At 35.4% G+C, this 20,616-nt stretch overlaps 2 protein-coding genes across 2 annotated transcripts; both read left to right on the top strand.

The window, feature by feature from the left end:
* Positions 1–2,669: 2,669 nt before the first annotated feature.
* On the top strand, positions 2,670–6,528 carry LOC131176928 (PAP-specific phosphatase HAL2-like). Its single transcript, XM_058141947.1, has 3 exons — positions 2,670–3,296; positions 5,134–5,821; positions 6,022–6,528. The coding sequence occupies exons 1-3, from the start codon at positions 2,927–2,929 to the stop codon at positions 6,323–6,325; spliced, it is 1,362 nt and encodes a 453-aa protein (XP_057997930.1). The 5' UTR covers positions 2,670–2,926; the 3' UTR covers positions 6,326–6,528.
* Positions 6,529–15,060: 8,532 nt separating this feature from the next.
* On the top strand, positions 15,061–15,705 carry LOC110649526 (glycine-rich cell wall structural protein 2). The gene has a single exon (XM_058141948.1). The coding sequence runs from the start codon at positions 15,144–15,146 to the stop codon at positions 15,594–15,596; it is 453 nt and encodes a 150-aa protein (XP_057997931.1). The 5' UTR covers positions 15,061–15,143; the 3' UTR covers positions 15,597–15,705.
* Positions 15,706–20,616: the final 4,911 nt, after the last annotated feature.

Here is a 20,616-nt window from a genome sequence, read left to right as displayed (position 1 = left end):
GCCAAATCTGAAAGCATCTGATCTCACAAATTCATCATTTTTCTACTAAAGCAGGCAGTGCACGGCACAATCTCACCTTAAGTGGGTATTGCCATTCACATTCAAGAAGTTTCTCTCTTGCTTGACGTCTTGGTTATCAAACTACAATATCTATCAATTCCAGAGTCTGATTGATCATGATTTTTCCTTCAATTTCTCACGCAGAGAGAAGAGTACTATATGTGAAAATTGAAATGCCTCGACTTTTGAACCACTTGGTGTGTATCCAATGCAAGAGGCATTGATCCACATTGCAAGTTGGAGAGATGATATGATATTTGCACCTCTACACTGTGAGGTGATATTGATGATAAGAACCCATAAGATTTTTTTTTTTTTTTGATAATTTAATATTTAAAATTTAATTAAAATTTAAAATTTCATAGAATAAAGCTTGTGTTTTAATTTAAAATGTTTTAGACCTAAAATTTATTGTAAATTTTATAATAAGAAATTGAAATATGAAGTTTTTAAAGTGTATATATTTCAAATTTTAGATGTTTAGAAATATAATATGTATAATTCTTTTCCATATAAAAATATAAGACATTTCTATTATTGCTATAATTATTTTTTTTAATAAATTAATTAATTATTGGGATAACCATTAAAAAAACCATATATTTTTTAAATTTTTACGATTCTACCTTATACTATAAAAATTATCAATTAAACTCTAAACTTTTTAACTCTTACCAATTCTATCAAAGAAGTTAAGAAAACTGTTATTTCACTAACAAATATGACATATAAGTGCCACATAAGAATGAAACTTCAATAATATGAAATACTTTTTATATTAATATACTGAAATAATATATTTCTACTAAAAAATACATGTTCCTAATCTCTTCAAATATCTTAATCTCATATCTTTATTTCATATGTCAATAGTAAAGAACTATTTAAGTATAATTTATGAAATATATATTAATATAAAGTACTTACATTAAATTAAACAATTTTTTTCCTTTCTTTTAAAAATATATCTTTTTCTTCTATGTTAATTGCAATTAGGTCATACTTATGTGGCATCTTACGTAGCGTTTCTGTTAGTGAAATAACAGTTTTTTTAGGGTATGTTTGGATGGGGTGAGGAAAGGGTAAGTAACGAAAGGGTAAGAAAGAGTAAGGAAAGATAAAGGTAATGAGAGTTACAATAAAAAAAAAAAATCTCATGTATTGAGAAGAAGTAAATTAATAAAAAGGTAAGAAGAAGTAATGTATATTTTCTATGTTTTGAAAGAGGTGAAGGAGGAATAAATTTAAATATTCATAACTATCCTTTTTCCCTCCTTATACCCCAATTTGGGGTGTAAAAAAAATTAAAATTAAAATTAACTCGCCTTTTTCCAAACATTGGTAAAATAATTACTTATCCCTCTTTATCTTTATTTATCTCTCTCTCACCCTCATCTAAACAGACTCTTAACAATGCAGCAGTAGAATTGACAAAGATTAAAAAATTCAGAGTTTAAATAATAATTTTAATAGTATGAGATAAAATTATAAAATTTTAAAAAGTAATTTTATTTTACAGTTATCCCTTAATTATTTACATTAATGAATAAAATTTTAATGTGATATTTATTTAATTTTTAATTTAATTTTTATTTTTATTTAATGAATAAATTAATGGTTCGAAAGAGCCATGACGCTACATCCAAAAAGGTCTATTTTTTGCAATTAATAATAATAGGAAGTAGAAGTGGGAATGCGATCAATTTGTAAAACTCGTGTCTTTCAAATGATCAAAGGGCAAATTTTAGCAGAACACCAAACTTCATCTTCACTTACTATATATTGATGAACTCATACATAACGTATTGGTGAAATCACATGTTGTAAACGTACTGATGAACTCATAATGACTCTTGTGATGTAAATAATTGGACAATTCAAGCAGAATAGCCATGAAAATGTGTTGGATGTCAGTAAAATTTAAGTTATCTAAATCTATTTTATTATTATTATTATTTAAATAAATTTAATTAATATTATTGCATATATTAATTAATTTATATAAAAACATTTTTTTATTATTAATTATATTTTAAAATTTGAGTAACTATATTTCATGCTATTTTCACTGTTTGATTTGAGTCTCTGATCTTTCAAGGTAATATTTTTTTTATTAGATTTTTTTTTACTTAATATTTTGAATTCTAAATTAGATGTATTGAGGAGGCTTATTGGTCTAGATTTAGTTTGAACATTGTATATTAAGTATTTTCTTATTTTTATTAATAAAATTAAAATTAAAAATTATATTTTAAAATTTAATAAGCTTGAAAAATATTTAAATTTTTATTTTAAAATATAAAGTTCCAAATTTTATAAATAAAATTATAAAATTTATATAATATTATATTTTAATTTATAATTTTTTAAATTAAATCTAATAATAGATATTTAATTTAATGTATAAAATTTAAATTCAACAGAAATAATTATTATTAATTTTAAATTCATCTCAAACTCAGTAATATATTATTTAAACTCATTTTATTATGATATAGACAAAAATAAAGGATTTTCGATCAAAGTGAAAAGAACTTACCTTCTTGTTGAATCCTCCCCTCTAGATTTCCATTGTGTATAAAAGTACACGTAATCTTGTGTGGGTTTTTTTCTCAATTCAGCCCAAAAGGGGTGCTTGTGTGCTGCCAAATTCTGCTTGGTATAGGAGAAAGAAGCTCCCATCATTGCCATTTATTGTAGGATTCAGTGTTCATTGTCCAGGCAAGAGGCCAGAGCTATCTGCTCTAAAATGGGTCAATTTCTTCAACTTGTCTCTTCTTATCTTTTCTTTTGGTCTATAGTTTAAGTCCCCTCTTATCAACGTCACAGACCACGCATAATCATACAAACACACGAGACCAGAGAGATGCCTTTAAATTGCTCGAGCCTGGCTGCTAAAGTCCCACATATCCTGGGACAAGGAAGAATTTACACGCCCAACTATGTAGGGAAATTTTTCTGCTTTTTCCCTTGCAAAAGAACTTACCAAAACAGCTCTCTCCAAATTGTCTCTCTTTCCAAGTTAAACCAAAGTTTTACTTCTTCAATAATGGAGGACCTAAAAAGCTTGGATCTTTCATCTCCACAACCTGAAAAATACTCCAAAGAAATGGATATTGCTGTCAGAGCTGTGCAGATGGCATGTTCTCTTTGCCAGAAAGTGCAGGACAGTATGATTTCTAAAGCCAACAGTCAGGTCCAAGCCAAGGACGATAATTCACTTGTCACTGTAGCAGGTATACCATCATCTTGATTTTTTTTTCTCTTTGTTTTGTAATGGGTTCTTGCTATTTGTGTTTCTTCTTTTATTCGATTCCTGCTGGTCTTGAATTTTGTATTGTTTGCTGCAAGGGTTGAGAGTTGATAATTTGGGTTGGGTTTAAAATGGGACTTAATGTTTCATTATCGTTCGATTCTTCTTGTTTTTTCTTGAGAATGTTGTTCAATTAGCCATCATTAATCTCTGTTAATATGGTTACCTCAATTTTACAATTTTGATAGGAATAGACATTTGCGGCCGATGATGAAAGTGACCCTTAGAATATATGCTATTCCTTTATCGTTTTCTTTTTAATTTTGGTGGGGGGACTATAGCTGTCGCAATTATAATGGGTGAGGAGTAATGTGCCAGACAGTCCTTGTTACTGTTAAAATGAAGACATCTTCATCCACTTATGAATGGAAATATGACATCTATTTGCTGTCTTGGATAAAGAAGTTGGCAACTGAGACTTTTATTAAAGACCTGCAAGTATATAGCAGATTGATATGACAGAATTAATGTTAATGTCGTTGAATTCATTTTTACTCATAAATCCAGAACTTTTCCAAGATTATGAAACTGCCAGGCCACAACTATCAACGTAAGAAATGAAAGTAAGAACTTGAGCATCTGTTTCAGCTTATTAACTGCCTATTGGGAGAAAAAAGAAAGGATTCATATAAACTAGGCAAATGAAAAGGGGATAAACATTGTATTAGACCTGTAAGTCCAAGTCTCAGTTTTTCTTAAATTATGCATAAAAGTTTATACATGTTCTGCCAATAATCTGATCTTCTGTGCAGATAGAAATGCTTTCTTGCTTCTTAGTTGCCATTGCTAGAGAATTTCCATTCATCACTAAATAAACGTCAATGGAGCATACCATGATATAATCATATACCCTGGTTACTGAATTGCATAAGATTGTACTTGGTTACATCAATAAATAATGCTGGAATTAAACTACTTAACAAGTGAATATCTTACAGCAAATGTATATTTACTCTCTTCAGAAAATGCAGTCTGCCTTGCTGCAAAAACAATGGAAGACATAGTATGCACATGAACCAATCTAATTAGCAACAATAAAAAAATCATCTCCTTGTCTTTTCTGGTCGTCTTTCCTCTGCAAAATACTAGTAAATTGTCTTTGTGTTATATGAAAACAAATTCTAGTTCAATGGAACTCTGTACTTCTCCTTCATGTAATGACACTAGAAAACACCATCCCGATCTTGCAGATTGAAGACTTCCTTTTCTTGGTCATTGTATGCTTCTTATTTGGTTTTTCCTTATGGAAACATTTTTATTTGTGTCTCTCTTCTTTCACATTATCAAAGTCTCTGTATTGCTCAGAAGAGCCACTTTAGCTTCCTTCCAAGACAAAAAAAAACACTCCTAACATGCTTTTGTTATTGTGTATTGTTTGATAACCTATCAAAAAAATATTCAATTGCTTTTGAAAGGAAAATGATATTATAACCTTTGTTCTTGAAATTCTTTCAAATTCCCTGGATGATTTTATTGTTTTCGGTTGCAAGGAATAATGATTGAAACTTTGGATAGTTTTCTTAATCTTATCATTTACCACCATTGATGATTTATTTTTAGGCATTACTGAATAGTCTTGCATGTTATGGTTATAAATGAAGGTTTCTGAGAAATTTGTCCACTCTGCACTACTATTCAAACTTAGTTTACCTTTTGACAATTTCAATATCTGGAGAGTTTCTATATTCTGATGTAGTATACCACAGATTACAGTATTGCATCCTAGTTAGCCAATTCTCTTGATTACACCATGTAAACAGATTGGAGCGTCCAAGCCACTGTCAGCTGGATACTATCTGAGTCCCTAGGGAATAGGAATGTCTCAATAGTTGCTGAGGAAGATGTTCGAACCCTCTCCAAGGCTGATAAGGCTGGCCTGTTAGAAGCTGTAGTGCAAACTGTGAATGAATGCCTGTCTGAAGCACCCCGCTTTGGTCTTAAAGCTCCACAAATGTTTCTCACCACAGCAGAGGTTCTTGAAGCCATCAGTCATTGCAACTCAACTGGGGGTCCTACTGGAAGATTTTGGGCCCTTGATCCTGTTGATGGTACGTTGGGTTTCGTGCGTGGAGATCAATATGCTGTAGCTTTAGCATTGATAGAAGATGGAGAGGTTGTGCTTGGGGTTCTTGGTTGCCCTAACTATCCAATGAGGAAAGAATGGTTAAATTATCACCACCGCTATCATAGAATTATATCTAAGTTAACCCCACCAACATCTGAATCTTGGGACAAAGGCTGTGTGATTTATACGAGGAAAGGAAGTGGAGAGGCTTGGATGCAACCCCTACTCCAGGGACAAAAGAAGCTAGTGTGGCCAAACTCCGCAAGGCCAGTTCAAGTATCCTCCATCGACAATCCAGCACTGGCTACCTTTTGTGAACCAGTTGAAAAGGCAAATTCAAGCCATTCCTTCACAGCAGGACTAGCTCACAGTGTGGGGCTCAGGTGAATTCATTTTCTATTCCTCCTCTTGGATGCAATTTAAAGCTAAAAGCTCATGTTATGATTGCCATAAGAAGGAAAGATTAATTCAGTAGGACAATGAAAATATTGTTAAATATATCAACAGAAAACTTATAGATGAAGGGCATGCTACTCAGTTGAGTAAAAGAGCTCATGTGTCATATATTTTTCTTTAACTGCAGAATGCAACCACTACGTGTGTACAGCATGGTGAAGTATGCAGCTATAGCTCGAGGAGATGCAGAGGTTTTTATGAAGTTTGCAAGGGCTGGCTACAAGGAGAAGATTTGGGATCATGCAGCTGGTGTTGTCATCATAGAAGAGGCAGGTGGTGTGGTTACTGATGCTGGAGGGCGTCCATTGGACTTCTCAAAGGGCATGTACTTAGAAGGTCTTGATCGAGGCATAATTGCTTGTGCTGGGGCCAAATTACACGACAAGATTATCAAGGCTGTTGATGCTAGCTGGAACTCCTCTAGTCTGTAAGGTTTTCGTTGTTTGACAATAATAAGAACGAACAAGTTACTTGTAAGGCAGGGTAGGGACTAGGGAATAATAATCATTTTGCTCTCTTATTTCTTGTTCGTAGAGAAGCAGCAAGACTTGTGAGGTTTAAATTATGTATAGCAAAAAACCTCTATTGTAAAGCTTAAAAGTTGCAATTCAATGCTGCAGAAAATAGTATGCAAGATTACAGTTCTCATAAGGATGAGTTCATATGAACTCTGAACCATTCACAGAAAAATTTTTAGAATACAAATGGGTTCATGGACCCAAGTCTTGATAACTAGTAACAATGTTGTTCTCCATGGAGATCAACAAACAAGTAGAAATGTTCAACCAATTGAAGGATTTAGATGGGGGCCTGCAATCTCATCTCAAACCATGAACAGAAAACCCTGAAGTATTGGACCTGTAAAAGGGCTATCAATATGGGTTTGACTTAAAATATCAGAAAAATGGTAGGTAGCTGTTCAACTAAAGAAAGGAAAATTATTTAATCATGGAAACCACCGGCAGCAAGCATTTGGTCAAATTAGTATTAAAGAAGGTAATGGGTCAATTAATTTTCATATCCTAAAAATTGAATTTTGTACCATTGCTACTTGCAAACGACAATTAATTTTGTGGGGTTTGTGCTAGTGACACCCACTGGGGTGCGGTCCTCATCGAAGAAATTCAAGGAGAAAAGCATCTGATTGGCCACCACTTCACTGTGGTCATGGACAGCTCATCCTTCCCAAAGGTTCTAGACTTCAAAAACAAGTCTCTTCCTGAAGCACAATTACTGAGGCTTAAGGACTGGTTCGCCAAGTATAAATTCACAGTCCAGCATATCAAAGGGAAGCACAACTTGGTTCCTGACCTCCTATCCAGGCCAAAAATCCTTCACCTAATCCAAGCTTCCTCTTCACTCCCCTTGATCCTCATGGCATCATCCTCATCCTCTCCACATACGCCTTCTCCAATGCACAATTTCCTGGTCCCCACTCCAGACAGTTTTCCCCCTGGATGTTCACCAAACCAGCCTATCTCAAAAATGGCTAAGTTCGCAAGGGATCATCTGTTCCACTACCTGAGTGCAAGAAACACCCTAAGGGGATTACTCCCCTCCTCCACTGTCTTTATCCCTGATAATCCTTTTCTCACCTGTTTCAGTATCCAACCTGGCAGAGAACTCATCCTAGAAGAACTATGGCTCCTATGGTGCATGGTTACACTCTATTCCACAGATCGGAATTCCTCATGGCCTCAGACGTATGTTATGAACAATACTAACAGGACTCTCCTGTCCAGATTTCTAGAATGGTTCAAGCCCATTTCAGCATGGCGCTACAGCCTGAAGCGCATCATAGACACCCATGGAATAGAAGACAGGCCCATCGCTACTCAGCCCAACATCAGGACCTTGTTCATTTTTCACAGGCCTTTCTCTAGAAGGCCCGATGGACTCCTCTGGACCCAGAATACTGAATATGAATGGAGGACCTACGAAGGATCAATTATTGACAAAGATGCCATGGGACCCTTGAGAAGACAACTAGCTGAGTACCTTTGTGAAATCAATAGTTATTTTTGTCTGGTGCCTCCCCATGTGAATTGTACATCACTCGGTCCCATCCGGTCCCTCACTGATGAGCCTATTGACTGGACCCATCCCATGTGGCAAGATTCTCAAGATCCAATGGACACAGAGTCACGAGATGCCATTCAAAGTGCGGACCCACCATCTCCTGTTCACCAACAGTGGCCAAAGGACTTTTTTGGAATCGACTCTGATGATTCTGACTTTGACACCCTCAATCTGTCCACCACTCCATGATAAAAGCAAAAGTTTGTCAGTCAATAATGTAATAATTTGTATCTGTCTTTATTTATGTTACTTTAAGAGTGTCGGTAGCCAGTTTCTAACCGGTTGCCTGTAATGTCAAGAGCCTCCTCGCCTATATAAGGAGTTGCTCTCTTCAGTTGTAATCAGACTTAGTTTCCTTTTAATAATATCCTCTGAAGTTCTCTTCTATGGCTTTCTAAACTCTTCTCATTCTCTCCGAAAACCTTTGAATGTGTATCATACTCTTATAATCAGAGATACGTATGCTCTACACTTGCCTCTTTAAGAGGATCCTGTGTATCAGAAATATCTTTGTTTTGACATTAAGGTGCGACGGTCCCGTTATCACATGTATAATGGACAAAAGGGCACAGCCAGAGAGTACCTATGGAGAGGGAAGAGGCATAGCATGAGTTCATTATATGTGTGGTAAGGGCTCCCGGCTTATCTTGGTATCAGAGCCTGGTTATGTTTGTATTATACATACTTCATTGGTAAGTAGGGGAGAAATCTTCAAACTCTTGTATTTCTCTTAATTTCTGTATCACTGTTTTCTGCCATCTTCTCTTACCTTGGTATATCGGCTGGAAACCAGTAACTGCTTAACTCCTTCTTAGAAGGTAGAGCGATCTCTGGCCACAACGCCACGTACCAAATATGGCTTGTCAAACACCTAATCCTGTTTCTGAAACTCATCTCCAAACCCCTTCTCCCTCAGAAATTGTTAACCTCACTTCTTCTCTTTCTTTTTCTTCACCACTTCGGAGAACACTATCCTCCAGAATTGATAATCTCGTAGAAATATCCACTTTACCTGAAGATGCTCAGGTTGGAGAATCCCTCCTTCCTCTTCTCAGTCCATACAACATCTATAGACGATCTGGATCTTTAACCAGATCTATCAGATCTCTCATTTCATCTCGAAGATCTTTGTCAAAAGAATATGTTCAGGCCTCCAGAATGGACCAATGCTCTCTCCAGAGTTCATCTGCTGAACAATATGTGACTTTAGAAATCCCTCCTCAGCTCATCCCCAGATGGAGACAAGAAGGGTTTTCTCATCTTCACTTTGGAGCTGTACGACTTATCCTCAGTCTACATGGGAGACGAGGTCTTCCAGTTACAGCTAGAGTGTCTCTCCTTGATACACGATTCCTGCAGTATGAACATGCGGTTATAGGAACCTGCCTCACCACTTTGCATGCTGGGAGCGTGGTGTTGACATTCTTCCCAAACTATAATCTCTCTCTAAGAGATCCACATCTTAGCACTGCCCTTAAAGTTCAGGTTCAACTCACTGGCGCTGCTCAGGTGACCTCTTCGATGATGGCCACCTTACACCATCAAATTATCTACAGATTGCAAGATCATGCTGTAGATCTTTCACAGCCATCTGTCTCCAATGATGCTCTGCTTGTATTGGCGACATCGAAACCACCCCAACAATTGTTCAGATACCTAGGCAATTGCCTAGAAATGAACTTGAACAGCTCATTCCAAAGGATTGGTTAACCAATTATGAAAGGCTTCATTCAACCTCTCAGCCAATCCAGATTACTGAGTCTTCTTTCAGAAGAAACCCTGATGGAACGGTGCAGACCACGTTTCAACCTCCTCGGCATTCTACAGGCTCTTTGCCTGTATTCCAGACCATGATGGTCCAGCCATTAGAAAAGGAGCAAGACTACTATCCCATTGGAGCAGTAACACCAGACAGTCATTACATCTATCCTCAGAAAATAGATGGTCACTGCCCCTGGGATCTCCCAGGTTCTGGAGAATGCGATGAAGATTGTGATTGTCAAGACAATTACTGGGAAAATGAATATGACCATCCTCTGTCTGATAAAAATTGGAGGAAGCTCACCAAACAAACAAGAAGAGCCTCTTGCAAGCCACAACAAGTTCTCAGCAGAGACTATCCAGATAGTAGCCCATGGATTGGTATCCATGAGGAAACCAAACAGAAGAAGCCTCTTCCCATCTATGAGCTTGCCCTTGAGATCATCAGAAAGGAAGGAAAGAAACTACCCCCTCTTAAACCAGTTTCTTCTCCTCCTCCTGCACTTCCCCTAGTAAAACCTTGTATGATGTTCTCACCCGCCTCCTATGAAGCAGATTTTCCTCCATTAGCACAACAGACCGACCAACAGACCAAGATCTCCACCAGACCTTTCATTCACTCAACTAAGGTTGATAGTGAAGGTCAGACAACCCCAATCACTCAAGCTAAAGAAGTTTTAAACTGGCAAACCAAGGATGAGCTGTCCATGACCACAGTGAAGTGGTGGCCAATCAGATGAAATTCGAATATCTTTATCCCATTTTTGACAGCCAATATCTCTTTATAGACTGAATGATAATGTTTTTGAGGTTCTGGGAACTCTCCACTAGCATGTCCGCAGATATGCTTTTCTCCTTGAATTTCTTCGATGAGGACCGCACCCCAGTGGGTGTCACTAGCATCAGTCTGAAGGATGCGGTGTCCAATGCTGGGAATCTTCAGTGGTGGCGGGTTTAAGGCCACTTCTTTTAATTTCTTGACTGCACATGTCTGTTCTTCCCTCCATGGTGGGGAATCCCTTTTAAGCATCTTTGACAGCTGGCAAGTGTGGGTGGCCACATGTGGGATAAACTTTCTGATGTAATTGATAATACCAAGGAACTGTTGTATTTGTTTCACTGACAAGTCCTTATCAGGGAACTTCAGTAATTCTTCTGCAATGTGAGGTCCCGGTTGGTATTTTCCATCCTTGAATTTCATTCCAAGGAAGTCGATGTCAGTTTGGGCCAGTGAGCTCTTCTTTTCTGATAGCATAATTCCATAGGAATCCACCAATTGTTGAAATGTGGATAGGAGTGTCCTATGGGCCGTAACATCCTTTGAGAAGAGAAGGATATCGTCTATATAAATAAGAGCACTATGCAGTATGGGCTCGAATATCCTTGTCATGGCCTTTTGGAAAACTGATGGGGCCGTCTTAAGGCCGAATGGAAGGACTGTCCATTGATATTGGGCCGTGGGAATGCAGAAGGCAGTCTTGGGCCTATCAGAGGGGTTAATACCCAATTGCCAAAAACCAGCTTTGAGATCAAACTTTGAGAAGATATGGGCTTCGTGCAGTTGAGTGAACAAGACCTCAGGCTTTGGTAACGGGAATTTGTCATCTTGAAGGAAGTGGTTGAGGGGCTTGTAGTCAATGACAAGCCGTTTCTTTCCTCTTAATCGCTCAAATCTTTTTTCAACATAAAAGGCCTGGCAGGCCCACTGAGAAGAAGTGGGTTCTATGAGACCTTGCTGGAGGAGCTGTTTGCACTCTTCTTGGGCTAGAGCCAAGTCTGTAGGGTTCATCCCCGGGTGTGATGCCTTTGTCGGATTGATATCTTCATTAAGTTTGAACGGAAGATTGACAAAGAAATCCGGATTCTGCCACAGGGGGTGGTGATGATGAAAATGTGCATGGGAATCAGCACAGGACCGTAAGAGCAGCTCCTTGTGTTCTTGGAACTCAGCTGAGGCATCGGCCAGAGAATATAACCTTGGGACAGAAGTAAATGGCTGAAAGTTCCTCTTATACTTCAATCCTGTAGGGAGGATCTTCAAATGCTTCGCCTGTTGGTACAAGTCAAAGCCTATCAATAGATCCTTGTCAGGAAGATCCGACCCGATGACCCTAGTCCAGAGGATACAAGTGGGGAAGAACTGGATTCCAATCGGGTGCTTAGTGATGAGGCTAGTCTTGAAAACATTTCCATCTGCAGCCTTAAAGTATTCTTCATGAGGGACCCAGTATTCTGAGGGTAAGATGGCTGGGTTCATCATGCTTTTGTGAGCCCCGGTATCCAGGAAGCCAATGACACTAATGGGCCGTTCATACTTACTGGGAAGAATATGGATCGGGACTAAAGGAATTGGAATAGTGTCTGGGCCATAGGTGGATTGGGAGGATTGGATATGTTGGGCCAGGTAAGACGGGTAATGGGCTTCAGTGTCTGAACTGGATTCTTCTGAAGTGAATGAGTAATCTTCTTCTGATCCAGTGTCTACTCCAAGGGCAAAGACTGTATCCTCATCGGGCTCATCCTGTTCAGAGAACAGGGATTCAACATCATCATGTTCCAGGGAGATGTGAGAAGCCTGCTGTATGTGTTGTAATAGCTTAACTGCCTTATTAGGGTTTTTTGGGCAGTTCTTGGCATAATGACCTCGATTGCCACAGATATAACACCTTTCAGACTTCTTTGTACCCGTTCTTTTCTTTCGAAAGTATCTGACTGACCTTCTTCCTTTCTTTTGCTTGAAAGGGGGTTTGAATCCAGAAGGATGCTTCTTGTAATGTGCTTTCTTCTTTGTCTTGCATTCACAATTCTTTTCCTTGCATTTAATGGCAAGGTGAGACTTCTGGCATACATTCTTCAAAGCTTTACTGTTGTCAATGATATCTTTGAACAGCTTCTGTTGTTCGCACATTTTATCCAGACAAGCCAGAGTCATTTGATGGATTTCTCCTATGGTGATAGCATTCATCGCTCTTCTGGTAGCAGCAATACTTCTATGGAGTTCTGGTTGCAATGCTTCTGGCAGGGAGGCAATATAGGTATGCCGGAGGTTGACATCATTGTAACCATTAAGCAGATAATAACGTTGAGTCATGCGCTGGTAGTGTTTCTCAATGTCTGATCTTTTCAAAGAACAGCAGCGCATATCAAAGAACTCTTGTCTTAACTGCTTGCTGTATAAGGATGCATCTCCCAGAAACTCAGCAAAAAGAGCGTTGATTGCTTGTAAGGGAGTCAGGTGGCAAAATTGAGCTTTCTGATATTCTCCAATGGAGGAAAACCAGTCTTGTAGTGTGCCAACTGTTCGAGAGATGAATTCTCTGAGTATAGCATGGGAGTCAGCACCTTCCCGGAGCATTTGGACATCAAGCCAAGCTTTAAATTCTGCAAGACGGTCTCTCCATCTTGATGGGGGAACATCATCCAAGGTGAACCATGGGCCTGACCTGGTCCTGGCCTGTTGTTGTGCGCCTGTTAGCCCAAAGTCGAGAATTGGTTCATCTTCAGGAATTTCAACATGGGGTCTTGAGGAGGCCCCAGAGGGCTTGTAGTGCCACCGTAGAATCTGTGGTTGGTGAAGGAACTGTTTGGGAGGCTGTTGGCTGAGGATCAGCCATGAGCAGTGTCGTGATATCCATTCGTCCGTCCTCACTATCATCAGACGAGTCTTCAGAAGATTCTTCTTCTGGTTCTGGCTCAGAGGGTATGGACACCATATGCTGTGGAGGAGGATCAGGATACATTTTGTCCTTCCCTTTATCCATCCTCCATGTAACAGTTAGTTGTTAGCTTTTGGGTACCAAAAACTGTAATTAAGGCAGAAGGGTAGGGCTGATAGAAAGGACATAAGTCTAACATGCTATGCAGCTTTGTGGGCAAGAAAGACATTGAAACAAACTAATCACTATCACTTAATTCTTGAATGTTTTCTTATTCTTTAGTAAAGGTTAGATGAGGTTATTATTCTAGAAGTGATCCAAAAACTAAAGACATGGGCTAGGGACATTTGATAGGTTTGGCAAGTAGTAATGCTCTTAATTATAGGCCAACTGTGAAGGATGGGACAGCAGTTGCCTCAGGCATAAGCATGCTGATATAATTTTCCAAGCTGTGGCTTGTAAGAATTAATGTACACACAGCTGTGCTTCCATTTTCAGCAATGGAGAAACAAGTCAAAACTAGTGTTTAATTAAATCCAGGCCAGCTTTTGACTTTGAAATTGCAATGTCCTAGTCAAAGATCTGTTTAAGATGAAAGATAAAAACCTCACTTAATCTAAAATTACTTAAAATGGTTAATCCAATTGCACTTAAACCTAAATTATATAAACCCTTCAACATCTTCATATCTTACTCTCTTCACGCATAGAAATAAACATTTGAACGTTTGCAAGTAGCTTAATATCAAAATAAAAATAGGCATTAAAACAAAAAATAAACAAAGCTTAACTCGATTTTAAAAACTAACTCGGGCAATTTTCTTATAACAAATGGATGTGGAATAAGACAAATACTAAATAACTCAGCTACTGCCGACTGAAGTACTAATCTTTATAATGATGTTGCAGATTGGAGGTTGGGGCACATTTATGCTGCGGCTACAAAATGAGAGCAAAATAAAATAATACCCATAAATCTCCTCCTTTATTGCTGACATTGGACGGGTCAGTACTTGATTAGTTGAAAATTGGAGGTCTGAACCTGTTTTGGTAGAGAGAGTAAAAGTAACAAACCTCTATGCTCTCCTGTGGAGGTGTGCTACTATCTCATCCTTACATCTCCTACGTGGAGATTAGATGCTGTTCTTCAAACCATTCAGATCACTGGCATAGAAAAGTTGAAATTTCAATAAAATCAAAATCAAATCCCTAGTGGAGCACTACACACTAAACATTATATTAATCCATGCCCACTTCCACTTGCTGCCTTTCTCCATTCTCCACTTTCTACGTCTCAAAGCATAAAGCCATTTATATAAGCCAAAACTATAATGCTCACTCTAGCCATGACTACTTTTTATTTCAACCCTTTAAAGGCAGGACACTTTCATAGTTACCATGCTAGTTGTGATGATGGATGAATATATAATCCAAGTGGGCAAATCTTTATCTCATCAATTTTCATTTTTTTTTTTTTACCCATTTGGCTCGTGAGATTGAGCAGTTTAGATCAAAGCCACGTACACCAAAGTTTATTTGTCAAATGTACGCTGTATTGTACACAAGAAACCACAAATAAGTGCCATAATTGCCTCCAACCTACTCTGTATTCAAAAGGCCCCTCCCAGGCCCAACTGCCCTCCAACCCTCACTCCATAAATACGTCTTTTTACCTTTAAATATTCCTCAACATTTGCACCATTTCCTTTCTTCATCTTCGTCTTCATCTTCATCTTCATCAACCTCTCAGACAAATGAAGACCTTCACTTGCTTCCTTCTCTTGGCTACTTTGCTTATCTCAGGAACAGGATTGCTCTCCACTGCAAGCAGACCTGATCCCAACTCATCAAAAGGCAAGCCCACCAATCCAAGGAACAAAGCTGGTGGAAATGATGCTGGAATAGGCGGATTCTTTGGGCCTGGATCCGGGTTTGGTATACCCGGGCTTGGAAAAGGATGGGGAAATGGGGTTGTTGGTGGCGGATATGGAGCTGGGTTTGGAGGTCCAAATGGAGGGTACTCAAAAGGCGGTATTATTAGCCCTACCGCGGTGTGCAAAGAAAGGGGTCCTTGTTACAGGAAAAAGCTTACATGTCCTGCCAAGTGTTTCACCTCCTATAGCCAGTCAGGGAAGGGATATGGAGCTGGTGGCGGCGGTGGTGGGTGCACCATTGACTGTAAGAAGAAGTGTATTGCTTATTGTTAGAGAAAGAAGAAGGCGTTGGATGGTGGCAGGCTCTAGCCTGTGATACTTTCTGCTATGTATTGTATGTCATGATGCGTATTCATATATATAAAATAACTCATTTGAGCTACTGGTTTTCAGATATTTTCCTTTCCCCTTGTCTGATCTTGGTTGAAAGACACATATATTTTGGATCTATATATACATATATATTATGAAAATAAATGATCAGTGTGCTAAGCTTAATCTGTCGCTCACAAGTTTGATTAGTTTTTGTGTGGTATATATGCAAGTGTTGCTGTTCAAAAAGAGGCAGAGGTATCTGGCGGACAGGCACTAATGACAGTTTACCATCTTTAATTCAACTTTTAAGTCCAAGTTTTGAGTGGGCAAGACATAATTTTTTTTTTCTTAAATTAATAGTTGAACCATACAGAAAACATAATCAATTAATTTGTAAGCCAATATCATGACTGTTTTTGCTTCCCTTTAAGCTATGTTCATGTGAAGTAATTTCTCAAGTTAAAAAAAAATATTTAATAAGACTATACATAAGAATTTCAATCATTTTTATTTTAGCCTAAGCAGTGATATCTTCTTAAAATATAATAATTTTGTTGAGTTTGGGTCCAAGCCCATGCCCAATTGATTTCGAGTTATTTAGCCTAAGTTTAATTCCAATCTCTCAATAAATTTTGGACTAATTTTGAACTAGCATATTTTACTTGATTTTATTTTTTTTTTATCATATTTTTACTTTTATTTAATAAATATAATCTACAATTCTCTAACATATATTTGATAGAAAATATATTATTAAATGAAAAATATATATAAAAATATAAATAAAAAAATAAATTAACTTATGTTCTCTCTATATATATAATATATAATAAAATATTTATAATCTATGAATATTTGAAAGTATTAATGAAGAAATAATTAAAAATATTAAAAAGTCTTCATAGACTCTTATGTGCATATTTATTTTTTAAAATTTTTTTTAAAAAAATTTATTTCTATTTACATAATTATTTTATATTCTATGTAAATTATTATTTTTATAAAAAGAATCCCCATCGAAAATGAAATAATAAAAGGCCACATTTTATCAAAACAAAAAATGGGTAAATTTTTGTAAAATTTTCCTCTATAAAAATGAATTATTTAATAAAAATGAATTATTTAGTGGCAGTCTTTTAGAAGCTTTTGAATAACAAAATTTATTTATAAGTTTATCAGACTACCAATTGCTGCTCTCGATCGGTGAGTAAATTGAAGTACTGGGTAAATTATAATTTAATATTGAAATTTAGTAAAATTTATAGTTCCATTCTTTTATTTTTAACAAATTTATAAATTAATCTTATCATTAAAATTATAATTAATTTAAAATAAACTATAATAAAATGTTCATTAATATTTTTTTAATATAAAATAATTAAGGTCCTAAAATTTAATGAAACCTATATATTAATCATTATATATATATATATATATATATATATATATATATATATATATATATATATATATTATAGTACAACCTCATAATTTTTAAAATTAGTACCTAAATATTATAATTATTTATTAATAAGCTTTATATTTTTACAAATCATCACTATATATATTATAATTATTTACAAATAAAACCTTACATTTTATAAACTAATCCCCAAATATTATAATTATTTATGTATAAGCTCTTATATTTTTACTAATGATCTTTAAATATTATAATTATTTACGAATAAGTCTTTATATTTTATAAATTAATTCCTAAATATTATAATTTTTTACAAATAATCACTTAATATTTGTATTTTAAAAATATACTATTTAGTTTATATATTTTACTTTCATTAAACTGTTTAGTCTATTCATTAATTTTTCATTAGTCAATATATTTTAATGCCAATTAAGTAACTATTTAGTCAATTTATTTTAATAAAATTAATTAGTTAGCTCCTATATTTTAAAAAATATACTAATTAGTTCTTGTAATTTGGTTCCACTAAGTATTAATCCCTCATATTATTTTAATATATTCAAATTATTTTGATCCGCTCCTCTTTATTTCTTTCTTACCCTCCCTATTTTTCTCCTCATGTTTATTCCCTACAGCCATACCCTTCTCCCCTCATTTTGTCCATATTTTTCATCTTTTAATAGAAAATGGTATAAGTTGTCTATATAAAAAGGTTAATTAATTATCTTAAATTTCTATGTAATCAAAGCTATCTAGGAAAAAAAATTTTCCCTAGGAAAAAACACAAAAATAATACTCAAGGAATTAAATGAAAATAATTGAACAATTTAAAAGAAAATGAAAATTCATATTTAGTCTCCACAAAGTAAAATTTTCATCTTCATTTAAAAATATATTTTTTCAAAATATTATATTTTTTAAAACACAAGGACCAACTAATTAATTTTATTAAAATAAATAAACTAAATATGAGTATTTTTCAAAATATATGAATCAATTTCACTAAAATAGAAGAGTGACTAAATAATAATTTAATTAGTATTAAAATCTATTGACTAATGAAAAAAATTAATGGATGAATTAAACAGTTTAACGAAAATAAAATAAAGAAACTAAAAAGTGTATTTTTTAAAAATAAAGATTAATTAGTTAATTTTATAAAAATATAATGACTAAATATTAATTTTTCCTATTATTAATAATTATTATTATTATTATTTACCCCAATGAGTTCTGAAGTTTAAAGGGGTTCCCAAATCAGTAATATTACAGTGCAGAGTAATTACTTAAATCATTTTTTTTAATTATATATATAATTCATATTAAATCATCTTTAATTCAAGTCGAAGTTTTGAGTGGGCATGACATAATTTTTTACATTGAATGATTGAACCATAAAGAAAACATAATTTGTAAGTCAATAATACCCCTGTACTAGCCATGTTCAAGTGAATTAATTTTTCAAGGTTTCAATAATTTTTTTTAGCCTAAGCAGTAATGTGATAAAGGAAGAGAGATGATTGAATGTTAACGAAAGACGGGTCATAAAAAATAAAAGAGTCCGGTTCAGATAATAAAAATGCGCCGTTGCAGGAAGGGAATAGTGGGCTGGCATGGCTGCGCAGGAAGTGGGCTAAATTTCTGGGCCTGTTACGCAGGCACTGGACAGGTGGAATGAACGAAACTGGTTGGACCCTTACCCTGACCCTGTGGCTTCCCACAATAGGGGCTTTGAACACTTCTTTTTTGGGCTGTCTAATCGAACAGATTCTGGGCATTCCTTAGGGAAACACTCGATTGTCGTTCTTGCTAGTAGTGGGATTCGGTTCATTGGTTTTCATTCAATCTCCAGATCGAAAACAAAATCTAAAGGCAGAAACAAGGAACCAAAACAAAAAACAGTAGTTCTAACAATTTTTATAGCAATTGGCAAAACCCAGATGCACAATACGAACAATGCCCATCTACAAATTGCGCAGTACAATACCCAAATGTCCAAATGAGGTTGCAAAAATTTTTCATGCTATTACTATATTACAGATTCCACAATACAAACAATCAACAAGTATCTTAAATTTTCAATTAGGCCAAGAAAAAAGAAGAAAAACCCAGCAGTATACAACAGATCCAGCAGTAGAAACAACCTCACAGTCAATAATCAACAAAATAAATATATCAAATATACTGTAATTTTCGAAACCCGCATGCAAACGAACAGAAAAAGAATGGCGGCTTGGAATGTTGAAAAAGGATAGATGTATAGAACCTTTCAGCGAGATAATGCTTTTTTAACTCTGGATTTGAACCATTTTTCGCTAGATGGATGGAGTAAGGTATTAATATATCTGACACATAATTTAAATGTAGAAATTTATCCTCTAAAAAAGGAAATATTGAATGAATTGATCCTAATTTATAAGATTTTACTATATTTGACCTTTCTGCCTGAAAACCGAACTGAAAATTTGGTTTATAATTATTTTCAAACTATAACCAAATTTAAATATATAAAACTCTTAATTTTGGTTTAAATTTATTCAAGTTGGTTAAGATGATCAGTTTGTTGATTTCTTTGCACACCCTTAAATGGGACTGATAGTAAGAGAAGGAGGTTTAAGAAGGTAAGAAGGGGAAAGTAAGAGTTATAACAAAACTTCATTTAAATAACCCTTAAATTTACTCTTCTTTCACCTTTTTTCAAATATAAAAAATATATATTATCTCTTTTTACATTCTCATTAATTTATCTTTTCCTAAACATGAAAATTTTGTTACTGTAACCTTCTTTCCCTTGTACTTTCTTTTTTATTTTTTACCTTTCCATTACTTACCATTTCCTCATTCCATCCAAACATACCCTAAGGGAGAAGGGATCTAAGGGAGTAGGGAACAAATGGCCAAATGGTAAGAGGTTGAAAACTTCGGTCGTTTTTGTTTCTTTGGGTTTTTGTTAAAAAACCGAACTGAACTGAAAATAAAATTTATCTAAAAAAAAAAAAATTGAACCAAGTTAGTTCAGATCAATTTGATTTTTTAGTTTAAACTCAAAACTGCACAGCCCTATTTATTGAGAAAGAACCAGCAGTGGACAATCTGCTTCGCCCTATTCCCTCAAAAACCTCCTAATGCTTTAGGACCTTGGTTTAATGGAGGGGACAAGGAGGTGGAGCCCTCCACTTGATTGGAAGGTGTTGTGGCAGAGCCACAATTAAGCATAAGAATAGAGGAAAAGGAAAAAAAGAAGTAGAAGAAGAACAGAAGGTAAAGTTGAGATAAGAAGAAGAAGATAATTGTGTTGTACTCAATCAATGAATGTAACAATACAATGTATCTTGTATTTGTACCTTTTTATACAATTTCCCCTTCATTTTCTATTACAACTAATGATTCAACTAATTTCTATTTAACTCATCTCAGCTCCACAGCTCACCTTCCTTCAATTATTCTTAGTCACAACATCACCCTTTCCTTTGAAATCATTCCAAGAATGAATGTGAAAAAGTACCACGATCAAAAGAAAGATCTTCTTTATAAGCACCTTTAATGCTAAGT

This window comes from Hevea brasiliensis, unplaced genomic scaffold, assembly GCF_030052815.1.
Source record: "Hevea brasiliensis isolate MT/VB/25A 57/8 unplaced genomic scaffold, ASM3005281v1 Scaf279, whole genome shotgun sequence".
NCBI classification, from domain to species: Eukaryota; Viridiplantae; Streptophyta; class Magnoliopsida; order Malpighiales; family Euphorbiaceae; genus Hevea; species Hevea brasiliensis.
Note: the sequence above shows the minus strand (reverse complement) of the source record. Positions and strands in the feature narration are given on the sequence as shown.